The sequence below is a fragment of the Microcebus murinus genome, chromosome 6 (genome assembly GCF_040939455.1).
Source record: "Microcebus murinus isolate Inina chromosome 6, M.murinus_Inina_mat1.0, whole genome shotgun sequence".
Lineage (NCBI taxonomy): Eukaryota > Metazoa > Chordata > Mammalia > Primates > Cheirogaleidae > Microcebus > Microcebus murinus.
This window is the reverse complement of record NC_134109.1, coordinates 104,083,966-104,104,611: the sequence shown is the minus strand read 5'-3', so window position 1 is coordinate 104,104,611 and position 20,646 is coordinate 104,083,966. Positions and strand designations below refer to the sequence as shown.

The window sequence follows — 20,646 nt, the reverse complement described above, 5'->3', positions numbered from 1 at the left end:
TCCTCATTGCATGATTTTAAAAATGCACTCCATTTTCCTCTAAGACACTGTAGCTTTTCTTTTCTTTTTTTAATGCTTAGAACTTTAATCCATCTAGAATTAATTTCTGCTATCGTGTGAGGCATTGAGTGTTGAGCCTTGCAAGCCATAAAGTGGAGTAGGGCAGGGTGCTGGCAACAGGCTTGAGTCTCAACAAGGACCAGCCCACTTGTTCCTGGGACCTGCAGGCCTGCTGCGGACTGGGCCAGTGGAGCAGAGCGACAGAGACCTGGCCATCTGGCTCGGGAGGGGAGCAAGCTACACTCGAGGATCCTTCTGAATGTGTTAGAACATCTATGGGCCTTGCCAGGTCGACCAGCAGCGCTGACAACTTGCCCAAGAAAGTAATCAAACATCTTTAACATGTCGTGTGGTTCCCAAGGAGTTCATGTCTGTCATCCACCTCATGCCAACAAGGGAGATATAGGCAGAGGAGGATGTACGACCCTGGTTTTGCCATCACGGGAAAATAAGGGGCAGAGAGGTGAAGCAACATGCTCGAGGTCACAGGCTGGCAGAGGGCAGAGTCCTCACCTCCTGCCACCAAGCGCATGCTCCTTGGACCCGTCTGCATGTCCAGCTCTGTCCTTAGAGCTGCTCCCTTTGGGGGAAAGGAGGGTCTGGCCTGAGCCTTTTCCAAATATGTGCTCCCCCACTTCGGGTAGGAGAGACTGGAAAAATCCATCCTCCGCCACCAGCTGACAGTGAGTTTTGAGAAGCAAGGCTCCCTTCCACAAGCACCTCCTCCTCCCCCGAGTGGTTTGCCGAGGCTGGGAGTGGGGATGAGTCAGGCCAGGAAGGGGGAACTCAGCCATAAACAAGTGGGACTGACAGCGAGCACTCTCTCTGAGGCGCGTGACCTCCCACGGGCCCCAGGGACGCCGCCTGAATGGCTACAGCTTAAAAATTTCATGGTCTAGGCTTTGCAGATTTAATCTGCTATATTCATGAAAGCAGCCTCAGAAAGGGGGAAATCTTTAGATAGGAGGTGGGGGATGAGAAGGAAGGTAAGTTATTTCCAGTCTCTCGGTGGAGAGCAGTTTTTTAACGAGTGTACCATTTTTTGTGGATGCTCAATGGGCCTTCCTCCCTTCCTCCTCCAAATCAAAGGGAGGTCCAGGAGGCAGAACTGTGGGGCTAGACCTGGTCTTGGAGACCAGGCTGTTCCAGTCCCTCAGGTAACGGAACCCACGTGCATGCGTTTGGGCACGTCTGGAAAGAGATCCCAGGTCTCCTGGATCCCAGGCCTGTGCTTGTTCTGTTGACTCCCAGGAAAACCCCAGGGAAGTGCAGCCGCTAGGTGTTTCATGGGGAAGGCAAAGGTGGCCAGGGAGAAGCCAGGAGAAGCAGCGAGACAGGCCCAGCAGCGACCTGGGAGGTCTCCTCTCTGCCCTGGAGCTGCAGCTGGGGAGGGAGGTGCAGGGCTGCCTACCTGCTCCAGGGGGATGACCAGGAAGGAGCCGCCCCCTGCGCTCTCGGTGACGATGGCCAGGAAGCGGGCGTTGACAGCGCAGAAGTGGTTGTCGTGCACATTCTTGGTGATGGGGATCCCGTCGAAGCAGTGCTCCCGGTTGGCCACCTTCCCGTAGACGTTCCGGAACTTGGAGCTTCGGTACTGCGGACGCCAGGACATCTGCGAGAGGCCAGGACAGACGAGGGTCAGGCTGGGCACTGCGGGAGGGAAGGTGCCTTGGGGACGCAGGTCCTGGCGCCAGCCCGCAGGAAGCGTGGGAGGGGAAGGAGCCTCCAAGAAGTGAGGGCCCACTGCGTGCCCACCGCCATGCTAGATAAAGCCCCGCGAGAGCAAAGACCGGGGTGGGCTTCCACACACGCAAACCCGCCTTCCAAAAGGCTCGTTCCCCATGAGGGAACGTGCCATGTGACAGATAAAACAAACCCACAACAGGGATGGACGGACTGCCTCCTGAGGGTCTGCAGTTATGCTCCGCTCTGCGCGGCGGTGGCTGGGTGTTCACAGAGATCGAGAACCACAGTGGCAGCAGGAACGAGCACACGTCCTTCTGTGTACAAGGCAACCCGTCACCCGCTGCCATCCCCTCCTCTGATCTCCAGAGTTCCTAATCCACAGGCGCACCCTCAGAAATCCCTGAGCCTATGTATCATCACCATAGCTTCTCTATCGTCATCATCAATTGGCACAGAGAGGTTAAGCGACTTGTCTAAGGCCACACAGCTGAGAAGGGCCATGAACACAGGTCTTCTGACTGGGAATCTGAGACTCTTTCCTATGCCAGACTACCCTTTGGAGCAAAGTTTATCAGCATGGGGCCCACGGATCACCTGTATCAAAGTCACCTGGGGTGGGGGAGGTCTCTGAGCCTCCTATGGCATTTATTAGAAATGCTGAGCCCAGTCCAAACCTACTGAATCCAATATTTTGGGGATGGGGCCCAGAAATGAGCATTTTGATCCATCTCCTTGCCTGCCCCTGGGTAAGACAGGGCAGCACACTGAGGGTTGCGAGCCCCTGTTCTCCCCCTCCCTTCCTGCTACTGACAACACAGGCTCCAACCGGCCAATGAGATGCTTCACTGGCACCTACAGCACGGCACGGCACGGCACGGCACGCCGGCCCAGAGCCGGGCGCAGCGGGACGCAGACGCGCTCGGCGGGTGCGTGGGGCCCATGGCAGCCCTCAGCAGAGCCAGCTCTGTGAGGGACGGTGTCTCCTGCAGGGAACCCGCAAACGGGCGCCACTGCCATGACCCCAGGGGCCTGCGCTCCCAGCAGACACACATCCAAGCACCGTGGGCCACACGCAAGTGCCCGGCCTGGGACACGGCATACAGTAAATAAATGCTCAATAAATGCTTTTTGAATGAATATGCTTCTGGCCCAGCAGCCTTTGCCCTTATCCCTTCCTGCCAAATCTCCTGATGTGCCCCAAGTCTCCCACCGATAAAGGGACGAGCTAATTTCTTCACTGAAATCTCCCTGGGGAGAAAAAAGAAGAGGAAACACCGCCACAGGCTCAGGAAACCAACGCTGGGAATATGTCTGAACACAAAACTTTGCATTTGATTTAAATCAAGCCAGGAGCTAAGCCACAAAGGCCTCTTTATTGGAGGGAGAAGTCCAGAATCCAGCAAGGAGGATCCCAAGGAAAACTCCTCCAGCTCTCTGGGCCCCAACGCCGGCCTCCTGTCCTCTGCCCGGCCTCCTCTCCTCTGCCCGGCCTCCTCTCCTCTGCCCGGCCTCCTCTCCTCTGCCCGGCCTCCTCTCCTCTGCCCGGCCTCCTGTCCTCTGCCCGGCCTCCTCTCCTCTGCCCGGCCTCCTCTCCTCTGCCCGGCCTCCTCTCCTCTGCCCGGCCTCCTCTCCTCTGCCCGGCCTCCTCTCCTCTGCCCGGCCTCCTGTCCTCTGCCCGGCCTCCTCTCCTCTGCCCGGCCTCCTCTCCTCTGCCCGGCCTCCTCTCCTCTGCCCGGCCTCCTGTCCTCTGCCCGGCCTCCTCTCCTCTGCCCGGCCTCCTCTCCTCTGCCCGGCCTCCTGTCCTCTGCCCGGCCTCCTGTCCTCTGCCCGGCCTCCTGTCCTCTGCCCGGCCTCCTCTCCTCTGCCCGGCCTCCTCTCCTCTGCCCGGCCTCCTGTCCTCTGCCCGGCCTCCTGTCCTCTGCCCGGCCTCCTCTCCTCTGCCCGGCCTCCTCTCCTCTGCCCGGCCTCCTCTCCTCTGCCCGGCCTCCTCTCCTCTGCCCGGCCTCCTGTCCTCTGCCCGGCCTCCTCTCCTCTGCCCGGCCTCCTCTCCTCTGCCCGGCCTCCTCTCCTCTGCCCGGCCTCCTCTCCTCTGCCTGGCCTCCTCTCCTCTGCCCGGCCTCCTGTCCTCTGCCCGGCCTCCTCTCCTCTGCCCGGCCTCCTCTCCTCTGCCCGGCCTCCTCTCCTCTGCCCGGCCTCCTGTCCTCTGCCCGGCCTCCTCTCCTCTGCCCGGCCTCCTCTCCTCTGCCCGGCCTCCTGTCCTCTGCCCGGCCTCCTCTCCTCTGCCCGGCCTCCTCTCCTCTGCCCGGCCTCCTCTCCTCTGCCCGGCCTCCTGTCCTCTGCCCGGCCTCCTCCCCCCAAGGCCCTCCACCCATATCCTCCCACCCCCTCCCCCCTACCTCCCTGCCTGCCGCCCCTCCTGCTGAGCTCTGCCCAGGACTGTGGGGCGCAGTCAAGCTGGACAGGCAGGGGCACCGGCCGGAGCCTGGCGGGCCGCTGCTGACACGTGACCTCAGCAGAGCCCCTTCTCTCTCCGGGCGGCGTCCTGCTCATCGTGATGTCATCAGCAAGTCCCAGAGCGGGATCCCGGGTAGTCACTCAAAGTTCCTCTACATGGGACAGAGGTGAAGCTTTTAATTTTAAGAGTCACATGTTTATTTTAATGTGCATTAGAAAAAATATGATTTGCAGGCCAAATCCATATTTCACGGACACTATTGCTAATGAGGCTAACTTAAAAAAAGTGAATCGATTCAAAGAAAAATACAGTATGAAACAACATAGTATGGGTGCTTTGTGGACCTGGAAAAAGTATAATCTAAGGTGGGAATGCTGGAAATTGCCGTCCCTTCCAGGCAGAACATTCTAGATTCTACGGTTTCCACGGAAGAGAAAGGACATGTTGAGCTTGCCCCTTCCACCCTCCTGGTCCTTGCTGGTGCAGGTCTAGCCTGGAATGTCCTCTCTCTTCTCTGCCCGCTGAACCTCAGCCATCAGGGTCTGCCCCACCTCTGACCTCTCCCTCCGCCCTAGACCCTGTCCCAGGCTCTCCTTTGTGGGGGCTGGTCTCCACCCTGATGGCAGGAAGTGACACCAGACCTCCCCAGCAGGACTGAAGACTCGTCTGTGCTTTTCCTGGGCAGCCTGGATGGGTCCTGGAGGCTTGGGCAGACCGGCTGGGTACCTGGCCCGGTGGCAGGCCCGGCCCTGCTTGAAGGCAGCCAGCCTAGTGGGGGGACGGATGGGTGCAGCTCAGCCTCCCCTAGAACCCAAGGCTCAGGGAGCCACTTCACTGCCCACGTCTGTGGGCAGGGATCACGGGTTGTGGCTGGGCACCGGGGCTGGTCTGTTTCCAGACTGAGTGGCCCGGCCCTGTGCTCTTCCCAGTGCTCACTTCGTTGAGGGGTCGCCTGGGGGCATCTGAGGAGAAGGGCACCAGGATCCAGACTGGGAGCCACACAGCAGACCTAGATGCAAGTCCTGCCCCTGCTGCAGCTTAGCTGTGTGACTTGGGCCAGCCACCTAACCTCTCTGTGCCACCTCCATCTGCTCCCATATGCAGGCGGCTGATAATCCCCACCATCTCCAGGGGCTCCGGAGGAGTCACTGCCAAGCTGCCCGTGACTCACCGGCACAGGGGACAGGGCACACTGACCTGACCTGATGGGCAGCTCCCCCAGGGCCCCCACGGGGAGCCCTCAGCTGCCCACCACCCTGTGTCTGTTTTCCCATCTGACTTCACCTCCTCCCCTCCACCCTGCCCCTTCCTCTCCCTTCCCTGCTCCTTCTGTTGCTCCCACTCTCTGCCTCTGCCCTCCCCGGTCCGCAGGGCAGACGGGGAGAGGGACCTTCATGGCCAAAGCTCCTGGTGGCGCTGGCATTCTTCTCCAGGGACTCCCTACCATCTCCTCCTTGCCCCCGCAGCCCAGCTAGCATTTCTGAACCGGATGCTGCGTCCTGGGGGCCACAGCCCTCAGGCTCGGGGCCAGCAGTGTGCTCTCCAGCGAGCACGCCCCCTGGGGTGGGCCTGGGCAGGCCCCAGCACGAGGCAGGCCGGCTTCCTGGGCACAGTGCGGAGTCTCTCCAAGGGCTTGCTCTCAGCGAGCCTGGGCGGGCTGTCCCCGTGGCTGGGGCTGGGTCTCCATGGAGATTCTCCCTGCTGGGGCTGGGGAACAGCCAGAGGAAGGAGGTCAGGGGCTTTGCTAATCAATGGCTCCGCCATGCCCGGGCCTGCAGCTGTCACGGCAGGCGGCGCGGAGCGGGTCTGTGCGCTGGGCTGCGTGCAGACGCCTGCCAGCCTGGGAAGCACACCTCGCCTCCCTGAGCACCTGCTGCCCCTCTCGCCCCCGCCCCTCTCTTTCTTCTCTCGCGGATTTACTGGAAAGGAACCTGCTGAGATCATGACTCCTGATTTGTTATTACTTGAGCACACGTTTGCTACAAAGGGGGGCAACCTCCTGCCTCAGCACGTCACCGTCAGCGCATCTAAGAACACGGACAGCTCCTCAACACCACCTAAGTCCGGTCCATATTGAAATTTCCCCCAAATGTCCTTTACAGCTGTTTTGTGTTTTGAACTAGGATTCAGTGAAAGGTTCATGTCGTGCATTTGGTTGTGATCTCGCTGCTTTTGCCTCCTTTAATCCAGAACACTCCCACCACCTATGTTTTATTTTAATGGCATTGACTTCATCATTAATGGCTTGGCTTTGGTAGGGAATAAGAAAGGGGAGGAGAGGGCGGAGGGGACGCGGGAGTGTGCTCCTGGTCTGGCTGGTGGCAGTGAGGTGGCCGGCTGGCCAGTGCCAAGGCTTTGTTTGTTCTGCAGGGTGGTGGGCAGAGGCTGGGGGCCTGGGAGGCCCGGTCAGGCACCAGCACACGCTGGGCCAGAGCCGGTGTCTGCAGGCCCTGGAGGTCTGACCTTTCCACCCCGCATTACGCAGGGGCTGACCTCATGCTGCGGTCAGACCCATGAGAGTGTGGGCAGGGAGAAGAAAGGCCTCCTCCCTGCTCGGCCGGCGGGAGGACGCCATGCCACGGCTGCAACCGGAGGAGCTGCCCAGACCTCAAAAAAAATCAGTGGGGGGGTGGGGAGCCACAAGGTGACCTGGACATCCGGCCCCATGTCATTTACCCCCAGAACCCGACCCAGACTCTGGTAGACTCCCCCACCCCCAGCTGTTCCTAGTGCGGGCAGGCCACACTGTCTACCTGAATCTCTCAGGACCAATGAGCCCAAGACCGGGACACATGTGGGCTCTCTAAAAGGAAGGAGTCTCTTAATGGTTAGAGCTGCCTGACATGGAAAAGGAAGCTGCCTTGAAGGGTAGCGAGCTTCCCATCCCTGGAAGGGATCAAGACTTAGGTCTTAGGTGTATGATCTCTGCTCAAGGGCAGTGTGCGTCAATGGATGAAACTAGGTGGCCTTCCAGTCCCAAGATTTATAACAGAGTTCCTCCACTTCAGTAAAGACATTACATGACAACAGGGAGGGGCTCTGGGGTCCGACAGCACCCTCCTGGTTCTGCCACCCAGGCGGGGGCTTTCCTCCTCTATCATCTCCCCCACCCCAGCGGGGCTGCTGTGACCCTGAGTGACAACAGCTCTCACGTGGTGAGTGCCACCTCCTCCCCACAGAGCTGACTTGGCCACTTAAGCTTTAGATGCACACGTTTTCTCTCTCCACATTTACCACATTGTAAGTTGTCCGGCCATCCGACCCCTCCCGGCCCCTGCACAGCCCCGCCCTACCCCAAGCCTGGTCCAGCGCTGCCTTTTAGCAGGAGCCTCCCCAGCCTGGTTGAGCAATCTCTCAGCATGGCGAGAGGCCAAGGCCAGGCACCGCAGGTGCGGAACCACCCAGAGGCCCAAGCGTGGCTCTGACACTGCCAGACGCCACCTTGTGTGGCCGCCCTGCGGCCAGTGGGCAGAGCTGGGCAGATGCTACGATCCCATTAACAATATGGGGTGTATGTGTAACACATTTGCGGCTCGGAGAGCTTAAGAGACCTGTCCAAAGTCACAATCTCTCAAAGCAGTGGAGCTAGGACTTCAGCCAAGAACTTCTGACTCTTAGTCTACTGCTCTTTCCAACACAACACACTTCTCTTTCAGCCTCCCCATCCGATCTCACCCCTCCCTACTTGCTCCGCAAATACTGAGCACTACACAAAAGGGTCAAGAAACTATACAGTAGGAAGGATTTCAGGAATCAGAAAGAATCCAGTGATTTCTACCTTGGCTCTGTCACTGGTTACCTGTGTGACTTTAGACTAGTTACTCAACCTCTCTGAGTATCAATTTCCTTCACTATAAAATGAGAATAATGTCACCCAGCTCACTGGATACAATGAAGAGACCAAATGCAAAGTGCCTGGCAAGGTGTCTGGCACAGGATGGGTGCTTGCCAGACACGGTTCTACCCTCTCTCCCCTCCTCCTGTAAGAGACAGTCTCTGACTTCAAAGAACCAAGTGTTCAGTCGGGGAGGTGCAGCTCCACCAGGAGGAGACGGGGTGAGGGTTGGGCTGGGCTGAGCTGAGGATCAGTAGGAGGGAGGCAGAGGCTCTGGCTTCCAGATGTGCACAGCTGCTGGGCCTGCTCCCTGGCAGCCCCTCCTTGGGCCCAGGGCCATCCTGCTCTCCCTCTGAGCGGGGAGGGCCGGAAGGAGGAAGTATTCATTTTGCAGCTGAATGGCCCTTATAGCCTCTCAAGAAATGGAGGGTTGACTTTGTTCTCTTCTGAGATAATCACTACGTACACTCCACATGAAAGCAAATGTATCTTTTCCTTGGATCTCAAAAATGATTTATTGTGGCCAGTGGGTACGTTTTCTAGATGATGATACAACTAAAATTTAGCTCTCTAACTGCAACACAAAAACAGATGAGGGCAGGTTTTTTTCTTTGTCTCTGGCTCAGGTGACAGGGGAGCTGGTGGCTACATGGACATCAAAGGGCTGGGGAGGGAGCCCCTGGCGGGGAGCCCAGGAGACCTTCCAGATCTGCCCTGGTGGCTGCTGGACATCAGAGAAAGACTGACATTTTCTGTTATTTATTTATTTAGTTATATTTTTATTTTTGTTTTTTATTTCAGAGTATTACAAGGGTAGGAATGGTTTGGTTACATAAATTGCCTTTGCACCACCGGACAAACATGCCCATCCCCCAGACAGCTTGTACCACATTCATTAGGTGTGGATTTACCCATCACCCCTTCCCCCCTCCCACCTGCCCAACACCCTATGAATGTTACTTCCCATATGTGCATATTAGTGTTGATCAATTAGTACCAATTTAATGATGAGCACATGTGGTGTTTGCTTTTCCGTTCTTGTGCTACTTCACTTAGAAGGATGGGGTCCAGCTCCATCCAAGATAATATAATAGGTGGTCTATCATTTTTTATGGCTGAGTAGTACTCCATGGTATACACATACCACATTTTTTTAATCTATCCATGTATTGATGGGCACTTGGGTTGTTTCCACATCTTTGCAATTGTGAACTGTGCTGCTATAAACGTTTGGGTGCAGATGTCTTTTTTATAGAATGTCTTTTTGCCCTTTGGGTAGATGCCCAGTAGTGGGATTACTGGATCGAATGGTAAGGACTGGGATTTTCTGTCTTGTTTGGTCACTAGCCGTGTGAACTGGGATAAGCCACCTCTCTACTCCAGGCTCAGTGTCCTCTTCCGTGAAATGTGGTATCAACTGCGACTAGATCCTGGAATCTGTATGGGGATGGAACACGAGAACACGGGAGAAAGGGGCTTCGTGAATGGTGCACACAACACTGCAACGAATGGAAGACACGGTTACCAACAGCTGCGTCTCATCCGCCCACAGCACTCCGGTTCTGTGAGTGAGACTTGGGCACCTGGTCCTCCTCCAGCTCTGCTTTCCCAAGCCCAGGACAGCTGGACACACAGGAGGGACACAGTGCACGTTTACAGACTAGAGCAGAAGTGAACCTGCCCAGAGTGCTGAGAAGCTCGCCAGGCTGGGAAGCAATTCCCAGTGGACTCCAAGCTTCAGTTTCCTCCTTTGTAAAATGAAGGGGCATAGTCTTATTCTTTTTAGCAAGAGAACTCTTTCTCTAAATAAAATATTACTCAGAACTCCAAAATGTAGAACAGGCAAAACTAGAGCTGTTTTCATCAGAGTCGAGAAGGAAGCTAAGAATACCTTCAAACAATGGCCCTGGGACTGTACTGTGGAACCCTGGGGCTGCACGGAACCTAGTTTGAGAACCTCTGGCAGGCGTGATGTGGAAACTTGCGTTCCAGCTGGCTCAGCTAATTCCCTGGGGACACTCAGGCAGAACCCTCCTTCTCTCTCACAAACCCACCACCTAGCTCGCCATTGCTGGTCTAGCCCAGGATGCTAGCTTCTCACTGGCTCCCAGGACTATGGAGACGATGTCATGGCCATTCAAGAAATCCCCAGCACAGAAAAGCTGGACCACACATTTTCTCTCTTACTTTGCTCTGAGACTGCTGAACCCACTGGGTTTGGGCCTCCAGGGATCCTGGCGGTTCCTTGAGGGTCAGCCTTTGAATTCTCTGCATCCTGCAACACAGCCCATGTCGGCAGGGGTGCAGGGCGAGGGGGGCTGACTCATTGACCCTGTCCTGCCTTCAGGCCAGAGCACTGCAATGGTTATGAGAGTGGGCTCTGCAGCCAGGTAACCAGCATGAGAACCCTGGGTCCACCTCGCCCAGGCTGACCTTGGACGAGTTCCCAAACCCCTGAGATGCAATTCCTACACGCAACATGATGCTGTTCCTCCTTCATGGACACTCCCCCTGTACTCACCTGCCTTCTTTTCTTACCTTCTTCAGGTCTTTTCTCAAAAGTCACCTCTCAATGAGACTCTCCCCACACACCCTAAGTACGTGTCTTGATCAATTACATTAATACTACATATTTGCTTATCTAGTTTTGTGTCCTTCTCTTCCATGGGAATGTCACCTCCAAGAGAGTCTGGAATTCTGTCCCTTTCATTCACAGCTGTGTTCCCAGTGCCTAAAACTGTGCTTGGTGCCTAGTAAATGCTCAGAGCAGGTCCCTGGCAGTGGGTCTAGGGCAGGGTGTGGTAGTACATGTCTAACGACCAACTCTCTGAGGGAGGCAGAGCCCTGGTTTGTAGCATTTGCCAATTTCCATGGTGTAAATACTCCCACTATGGCCAATTTCAAGGTACCAATGTGACATCACTAAATGTGTAGTTGGGCTAGAGTTAAATAGTAATGGAAATAAGATGACAGAAAATGAGGTCATGGCCACAGAGACAGACAGATCGGTGATGGGAAGATGGATGAACTGTATGGTTTTTGCCATTTTCCACAGTTAGCATCTTCAAGACTCCTGGCCTGGTCATTCTCAGACTTGGCTATGCATCAGAATCATCTGAGAGCATATTATGAAGGCATGTGTTTGCGGACACCAAGCTTGAGAATATCTGCTCTTGTCTGTGCACCCAAGAGTAGGCTAAAATTGCACCGTGCCATACAGTAGCTACGAGCCACATGTGGCCACTTAAATTTGGGATAATTAAAATTAAACTAAAAGTTCAGTTCTGCAGTTAGACTAACCACATTTCAAGTGTTCAATGGCCACATGTGGCCAGTGGCTACCATATGGGACAGCAGAGATTACAGAACATTTCCATCACTGCAGAGCATTCTATTGGACAGTGCTGGTAGGACATCAGTTGGCCCCTAAAAGTCACATCCTAGAAGAAAAGTTTCAAATGGAAGCTCCACATCTGGGAGTTCCTGGGTGGGGTGCACAGGGACCAAGGAAGGCCCTCATCTGGAGTCCCACCACTGTCCTCTCTGCCCTAGCCAACACGGAATGCCTGGGTTCCAGGCCAGCTCTCTCACCAACTCAGAGGCTCTTGGCCAAGCCCCGCATCCTTCTCACCCACGAACTGGGAATTGCTCCCCGCTGCCCAGCTCCCTCCTGCCTCCCTCATGCTATCGGGCAGGGCATCAAAGTCGGGGACAGCAGTGGTCAGATGGTGCCTTCTCCACAGTCTGCAGGTGGGAGGATGCAAGCCCATGGCCACCAATGCTGCCCCCTGCCCAGCACCCAACGCAAGTCCAGCCAGAGACCAAGCCTATTCCTGGACCAGGCTTTTACCCGGGATCCTTACAACCTTTAGCTGTGCGGAACGAGGCCAGACACATGAGGAGAAGGCTGCAGCCTCCTTTGCCTCGGTCTCTTGGGGAGAGCCTCCCACCTCCTCCAAGATGGTCCCTGAGCTGGAAATCTTTCCTGAGGCCCCCAGGTTCCACGCTGAGCCCCCCTTCCTCCCAGCTCACCACACTAATAACAATAGCCAACATGTATTTAGTGCTGACTATAATCTAAGCATTTTTCGTTCGTTATATCCTGTAATCCTTAAAATAACCCCAAGAAGTAGGTACGATTATTCTCCCCATTTCCAGATGTGGCCGGGCTTGTCCAAGGTCACGTAAGCAGAGGAGCCGGGACCTGAACTCGGATCTGACACCAAGGCCTCTACTATGCTACGGATGTTACCGAAGGCCGGAACTGCGTCTCCTTGCTGATGTTTTCCAGGGCTTAACACTGTATTGATAAATGCTTACTAAATGCACGAGTGAAGGGACGGGGATTAGGGATAAGGAAGAGCAACCCCAGCTCCGCCCCACGAGGCCTCCAAAAGCCCTCTCGGTGCTCCCAGCCAGACCTTGTCCCTCACCGCACCCACACGGCAGATCCCACGGCGGCTAGTCTGGGCAGAGAGACAGGGAAAGGAAGTGTCTGCCTCCCTCCGGGCCCAATCTTTCCTCCTTGTGACTCTGAAACAAGGTGGCTTTCATGGAACTATAGCCTGCCCCCAGAGCAGAAAAGGACCTGGGGGTCCACTAAAATCCACTCTCATTTTATAGACAGGCCAGAGATAGGAAATGACTTGTCCAAGGTCACACAGCAGTGTCTCCTGCCGACCAGTGCACACTGCAAGCCTTGCGGCCTGGGGGTGGCAGGAACTGGTGCTGCCGCCGCGCCCCTGCAGGCGCACCCAGCGGGAGTGTCGGGGAGGCAGGGGGAGAGCAGCCCCAGCCCCACCCGGGGAAGCCCCCACCGGGGTTTTGAGCTGTGTGTTCCTCTGGCCAGGAAGAGAGGGGCAGCGGAGCTCAAAGCGCAGGCCCAACACATGGTTTCTATTTGCGGCCACCGAGGCTGGTCTGTGCCAGACTCCTGACCTATTTTGAGGAACTGAGAGCCCTGCTGGCTCAGAGATGCCTCCAGCTTGCACCCCTGAGCCCACAGTCTGGCAGGAGATCCACTGGGAGGTTCGAGGCCAGCGTGGAGGGGTGTGGACACGAGGCCAGGCTGGATGGTCTGAGCACAGGCTCCAGAGAAGGGACCTCAGAGCGTGAGCCCCATGTCACCTGCTGCGGGATCGCCTGAGGTGTGTGTGGAAATGCAGGTTCCGGTCACCGCTGCAGGCCAGGAGAATCACACTCTCTGGGAGCCGGCCAGGAATCTGCATTTAACCGAACCCATCACCAGGTGACTCCTGTTTGGGATCTTCGCTTTTCCAGGCACTGCTGCGGACCAGCAGTACTGGCATGACTGAATCAGAGCCTACAACTAACAGGCTCCCCAGGTGATCCCATGCTTGTTAAAGCTGGGGGTTCCTGCGGCTCACACTTGAGTGTGCACCACCATCACCTGGGGGACCCGAAAAGCTACAACTCGCCGAGCCCACCCCCTTTCTGATTTGGGAAGCCTGGGAGTCTGCATTCCTAACGCACTGCCGGGCGATGCTGAAGCTACTGATGCTGGAGCCAGACCTCGGCCCCTGAGCTGCGCTGCAAGCAGCACGGTGCTCCCCGAAGCTTTAGATCTGTGACCTCTCATACATCCCTTGACATCTCCAAGCCTCAGTTTCTCCATCTGTAAAATGGGCATAACTCACACCTTTTTCCTAGGAAGCTGTGAGGATCCAGTGAAATGATTCCGTGTGCGAACGTGCTTTGTGAACTGTCACTGCTCGACCAAAATTCTAATACAAATCCATCTGCACCGTCAAAAGTGCTGTCGGTGACCCCACCTGCCCCTGACAACCACCCTGCTGCACGGCGAGTCAGTAAGAGAGCCAGGCCCAACGTGCCCCTCAAGGGCTTTCTTCCGCATTCCTAGACAGCCGCGCACAAGACTGTGCACACAGTAAGAGCTCAATAAGGGCTGGTGGGATTCAACCCAGGACTTCCAGTTCGCGTCCCAGCTCTCTGTCCACTGCAGTCTCTGCTCCTCACACCCTCCCCCATGCCCCGCCCCGCTCGTGGCTCAGCAAGCTGTTAAAAAGAAGTTGCTTCACAGAGGGGACAAAGGCTGAGCTGGGGACACACCGGGCACAGCTGCCACCACCGAGGCTCCTGGCCTGAGCAGCGACCTGCGAGACTCCCAGGATGACTTGGGCCCCGGGTTCAGCGCGCCCGGCCTGCCCTCGCACGCCTGGCCCCTCCATGCAGGGGCCTCCCCTCTGCGCAATCTCCCCAGCAGGCACCGGGCCGGGCGCTGAGGGGCTCCTGCAGCCCCAGCACGGGTTGATGGCACTTCCTGTCAACGAAACCTCCTGAAACAATGGCCAAGTGTGACTGCCGGGCAAGGGAGCAATCTGACATGTCCATGGGATGGAGTCCCCTGGCCTCCTCACGAAAGGCGGCTGTCTCCCTCTGGCCCCAGGGAGCAGCAGCGGGTCCTACTTGTCGGTCCCTTGTAGTCAGGGGACCCTCATACCGCCCACCTCACAGACAAGACCTTGCTCCCTGTCACCTGGCAGCGCACAAAAAGACGGGCTGGTAACTGTCCCTGGGGGAACGTGGCAATACAGCTTGGGCCTGCCCCCTCCCAAGAGATAACCTACCTAAACTGCAGCCGGGAGGCACGGAAGAGGACGGCCCGCTGGCTGCGCCCGAGTGTCTCTGTTAGAGGAAAAGGGAGCCCATCTCCCAGTGCCCCAAATGGGAAAGGGAAAGCTGGATTCTTTACATTACCGTTCATCCGCTGGGGTATAAAGAGGGCGGGCATTAACTTGCCCGCAGAGAAGCAGATGCCAGGCCACACGCACAGAGCTTATTTGGGGATAATCTCTGCACTGTCCACCCCACACTGTCCCCAGGGTGTGTGTGTGTGTGTGTGTGTGTGTGTGTGTGTGTGTGTAGGAGTAACCATTTCCTCTGGGACTTTGGAAACAATTCAAGTGGCCTCACCAGCTGAGGGTCTAGAAGCCAGAGCAGGAACTTTTTGATTGAACTTAATGTTACTGAGAAAATGAAAGGGTTTTTGTTTGAAACCCCTCTGGCGACTGTCTCACGATGTCCTCCCCCTCTCGCTCTTGCTACCTTGTAAAAAGAATCCGCTCGTTAATTTAGGACATTGCAAAGAAAGGATCTGGATCTGCGGCCAACCATCCCCCGACAGCAGCCTCTGTTCCCCACCCCCACCCCCAGGGGTTGCCGCCTCCTTCTAGGTGGTCGCATTGCCTCCCAGGGGACCCTCTGGCCCAGAGCTCTGCTTCACAGGAGGGACCAGGCGCGATGGCTCAACCCACCGGCATCTCCAAGGGTTCAAATGTGAGCTAAGCTGAGCGGGTGGTTGGCGGCAGGGGCAGATGCCATAATCGGAGAGAAAGGGAGGGGAGAGGTCAGAGGGAAACCGCAAAGGGCATCTGTCATTCAAAGAACATCGCAGTGCACTTTATTCCTCCGCACTTACTAGTTGTGACCTCCTCCCTCTCCCTCTGAATATCCCTTTGCCCAGGGAGGGCGGGTGCTGTTCAAGCTGTCCAAGCAGGATGCAAAGCAACCCGGTTCTAACATCCAAAATAGGGTTCTGCAGCAGCGAAGTGGGCCGAGAGCCAGCACTGTGGGAGAGGGCTGTTCTCAGTCCCTGTCTCCCCGTTAGAGAAGGAAGAGTCCCGCCAGGCGGCCTCCACCCTGCAGGGCCTGGGCAGACACCAGGCGGGAAGGCCCAGCCCTTGCAGCCCTCGGACTGAGAGTGAGAAGGCACAGAGACAGGGAAGCGAGTGTTCAGGGCTGTTCAGGGCCGATTTCCTGTACTTTGGGCCAAAAATCTGAGGGGGAAATTCGAGGGGTAGGTGAGGATGGTCCACGAGCGGAGAAGTCTCTCTCCAATTTCCTGGTGGGCCCAACAGGAGGTGCTGCCCTGAGTTAGGACGTCAAGAGGCCTGGCCAGAGGTGGCCCGGTGTGTCCACTGAGGCTCCTGCAGCTCCTGGCTGGTGGGGAGGACCCAGCAGTCCCCGTACACCCCTGAGGTGGGACATGGGGGGGTCTTAGAGCCACAGGCCACCCTGAGGTTGCCATGGAGAGGTTGCCAAGACAACTGCCTCAGAGGCTAGGGGGAAGCCAGCCCAGGTCCGGGCGGGATGGTTAGAGAGATTCGGATTTTGCAACCTGCAAGGCCAGGGATGGACCCTGTCGTCAGGGCCAAGAAAAAAAATGGACTATGAGTTTACCAGTTGCAGATGCCCAAAGAATGCGCTGGTACAGGACAGACCAGCTGCAACTCAGGGATGTCAGCTGGGACATGTTTAAGGTGCAGTGTAAAGCCAGAGGTCCCCTTTGCCCCCAACACCTGACACCTGAGGTCACGTGAGCCTCCACCATCTACATGCTCGGAGGCCAGAGGAGGAGGCGCTCTGGAAGATGAGCCCTTTGTAGTCGTTCGAGCAGATGCCAAGTTCCCCTTGGCTGAGCCTTTACATCACGCACACTGAATCAGACGGACTCCACTGGACCCGGCCGAACGTGTTATCACCGTCACTCTGCCAGGTGGGGCTCCTGAGCGAGATCAATCAGCTTCAGTGAAGATAACGAATCTGTATCCTCTCTGCGTATGCAAGTTGCCGGGCCTGGCACGTAAGCCCGCGAAGGCGGTGCGCTGTGCAGACGGGCCGTGTGGGCAGGCGGCACCCCCGGAGCTATGCCACGCAGGGACCACAGATGCGGGAGGGTGGCCTAAGGGACTCACATCACCAGAAAGATAACCAGGGGCGCCAAGCACCTTCTAGCTCCCAAATTCCAGGCGTCAGAGGCCTGGGAGCCTGGAGGCCTGGCTGCCAGTCACCCTCTTGCTCCCCTCTCCCTTCGTTGCTAAAGGTCAGAGAGAGTTTGTTTGTAGCAACCAGGAGAGACCCCTCCAGCATCGCTGAGGGCTGGCACGCCTCCCTGGCAGCCGCCCGGGCCATTCCCGCAGCCTGTTCACTCGGCCAGTAGAAGCATCTCGTCCCTGACAGCTTAAGAGGAAGGGCCCTCCTCCCCCCGGTGTGTCTGCATGTTCTCCGATGTGGCTGCTGGTGGCAAGAGGTAAATGAATTGTCCCCACTGGGTCCCTGAACAACTTGCCCCTAGGGATCTACCCTCCCCTGAGCACTTGCAAGCATTTTTTGGCTGCCACCTCCACCTGGCATTTAGAGTATACCATGGCTGATCGCTTCTCTCTACATGTGTGGAGCTTAACTTCTCTATAAGGCTGTAAGCCGGGCCTCACCCACGGGCCTACCTGTCAGCTCTGATGCTCGGAATGCTCACGGACACTAACGGCAGACAGGTATGGCTCAGAGTCCCAGCACTTAACTAGCTGTTGACCAGACAAACCCTGGACACGCTTATTAACTTTTTGGAGCTTGTGTTCTCACCTAGAAACACGGAGAATGACATTCCCTACGTCTTGGGACAGTTCCCATCCTCTTGGTGTTCCTTAGAGTGTCATTCACCTGCAGACCATTGATAACCAGTTGTTGGGTGAGTGACTGATTTTGGGGGGGAGATGGGGAATTGAGCGCAAGTTCAGAACTCTGGCCTCTGGGTGCTCCCTGGGAACAGTGGGTCAAGTGCTGGGCCAGGGAGGTAGTAGGTACTGCGGACTGGACACATACCACCTATCCCCCACCCCACACCCACCCACTCTCTACAGGAGCACCCCTCCCTCTCGGGGGAGGGCCCACAACCAGTTCTGGCCAATGAAACAGAAGAGGAAGTCTGCTGCAGGGCTTCTGGGAGAGATTTTTGTCTCATTAATCAGAGGAGAGACACACAAGAAAAGCCTTTTCTCGGCATACTGCTCATGCTCTGCTTCCTGCCGTTGTCTGCATTCCAGGATGCAAATAAAGCCTAGAGCTGTAGCAGCCATGTTGGGGCCAGAAGGTGACAAGCCTACCACCAAAAAGCCACTATGATGAGAAGGCAGACCCAAAGGACAGAAATTGCCTGGCTCCTTGATGACACCGTGGAGCCACCAAACCAAGCCCGGGACCCCTCCTCCCTCCAGACCTCTTGTCTGATAAACCACGAATATCCCTATAGCTTGGGTCATTCTTGGTTGCTTTTCTTGTTACTTACAGCCAAAAGCACTCCAGCTGATGGAAATAAAGAAAAACTAGAGAGTAGCAGATGTCTGAGTCTTTGGACACCTGTCCCCATGAGACGTCTCTGCCCCCACAGCCAAGCACCTAGACATGATAAGGAGGCCCAGAAACCACACAGCCCCCCCAAGCCCAGCAGCCTGCCCCTGCCAGGGCCAAAGAAAACCAAGGCCCCCCTTCCTTTCCAGGACTTCTCTCATCCCTCATTTCCTCAGGGTGGGCTGCTGCAGCTGCCTCAGCCGCCCACGCAGCTGCTGGAAAAGCTGCGCAGCTCAGGGGATAGTGAGGATGACCACCGGTGGGGGACGGTGATAATCAGGTCCATGCACCCATTGCTGCGTAACCACCTCCAGGCACCTCCTGGGTCCAGCAACACTGCCGAGGCGTGGAAGGAGATTTCCGCACCCCTTTCTTTCTTTATTCCACTGAATGTTGTCATACCGTGGAGACCATGAGGGCACGGGGTGGACAGGGAAATGAGGGAATGTATGCAAACATCTGGCCCAGGGCCTGGCGGGCACTGGGCAAACACCAGCCTGTCCTTTCCCTGCCAACATAATGGCAATGCTGGGAGATGAAGCATGGCCACTGGGCAGCCCCCCAGGGCTGGCACTGCTCTGGCAGGGGCGCACCTGCTATCCTTTCTGGACTCCTGGGTTTCGAAGTACTCTCTCTCCTGGGGTGCTTTCCCTCACGGTGTCACTCAGATATAATGTGGGTGCACATGCATGTGCACACACACCAGCTGCTCAAGAGCCCAACCTCTTGACTCCATAGTGGGTTGGGTCATAGTCCCAGGGTCAAGTTCCTCAATTAGCTTCTTCCTCAGCCTCATCCAGATCCTCCTGATCCAACCGCACTGAGGCCACTCCCATCGAGGACACTCCTGCCGGCCTGTCCCTTTCGTGAGCACCAACAGAGCCCTGGGAGTTGCTCAGGGCCCCGCCGTTCCACCCACCGTGCTTCATCCCAGTCCCGATCTCACGCTGGGTTCTTTGCTTCCAGCCCTCCTGGTCCCTAAAAAATCAAAGCTGTGGTTGCCCGGTGTCAGAACACTGGCATGGCCTGGCCTCTGCAGGCTCACCTCTGTGGATGAAGTCTTCGAGTCACCCCCCCTCCGTCCCCATGGAGGCAGGGTCCCCCAGTCCACAGGGCACTTTGGTGAGAACAGAAGAAGGTGCCTCTTCCTCCGGCAGGTATAGCTCCAGGCCGGAGTCCAGGGCTCGGTGAGCGGACACAGGGTGGGTTTCAGCCCCCACTTGCCCTGCCGGGCGCCTCTGCACGGGGCTCCACTCACACAGTGTACACGGCAGACCGCAGTGGAGACTTCCCAACTACCTTCCTGTGTTTCCGACCTAAATGTTGTTCTTGGACGTTGCCCACCTGAGAACTACTCCAGAACTTCCAACGTGGAGCAGCCCAGCTCAGGGGGCAGCAACTTTACGAAACTCCGAGATCCCTTTAGAGCTTCCCAGCAGGTCCTTGCCGGGCTTACCACCCAGGCTTTCCTCTGCTAAGGAACCTCTGCCGGCCAGTACAGCTCACTCCTCCCGGCCCCGTCTGGCGTTGAACCACCACCGGCCCCAGGAAAGCGGCTGTCCCTCCCTCCCGCAAGCTCAGCCCGCCCTGTGCCCAGCTCACCCCTGTCCACAACTCGGGAACTGATGGGACCCCTCTCGGCAGAATGTCTCCTGTCCCCAGCAAGCTGCAGGTAGGTAAGGCTCGGGGAGTGGACAGAGACGGGCTGAGCCCATGTAGCAGGAGTGTAGACCCTGGAGGAGGATGGATAGAGGAACTCTACCAGCTCCCTCCAGAAGCAAGCTGCTCCACTTCCGGGGCCCCATTTGGCTGTCAAATGAGGATAATAATGGTGCTTCCTCATGGGGCCGATGTAATGCACACAAAATGACTGTCGCATTACTTGGCTCATACTACGTGCTTAACACATTAGGAACTGTAAAGTTCCTAAACTCAACTGCGTCTGTTTCCTTGTTTATAAGATGGATAAAAGCAATGTGTTTGCATGTTTTCATGTGTCTGACATTTAGTGTTGGACTTGCTAAATGTCAGGCACTGTTCTAAGCACTTTGCAAATAAATATTAACTGACTGAATCCCCATGGCAACGCAGTGAGGTAGGAGCTATTATCTGCCCCTTGTTACAGGGCAGGAAACTAAGGCACAGGCATTAAGTAACTTGCCCAAGATCACGCAGGGAAGCATTGCCGTGGAATGCTTCTCACCATTGTGACTGGCAGATGGGAAGCGCCCACCCAAATTAAGCTGGCCCTCCTTCCCCTTTCTCCCTCCCCCAGCTCTGATGTCCCAGGTTCAGCGGTGGCCAGGTGGCAGGAGGGGGTCTGGGCACTCTCTATGGAAGGCTTCCCGCTGGGTTTCCAGTTTGGCGACAACAACGGGGAGGGAGGGTTTTGAGTGAGTAAACTCAGCACAGAGCCTCCTGGAGCTGGTACACCAGAGCTCGG

At 56.6% G+C, this 20,646-nt stretch overlaps 1 protein-coding gene across 1 annotated transcript in view; it reads right to left on the bottom strand.

Moving 5' to 3' along the window:
- CORO2B (coronin 2B) overlaps positions 1–20,646 on the bottom strand; it is a 136,224-nt gene that overhangs the window by 68,746 nt on the left and 46,832 nt on the right. The window contains exon 2 of the mRNA XM_012768353.3: positions 1,472–1,672. Coding sequence (XP_012623807.1) covers positions 1,472–1,672 — 201 coding nt within the window. The remainder of the gene's footprint in view (positions 1–1,471; positions 1,673–20,646) is intronic.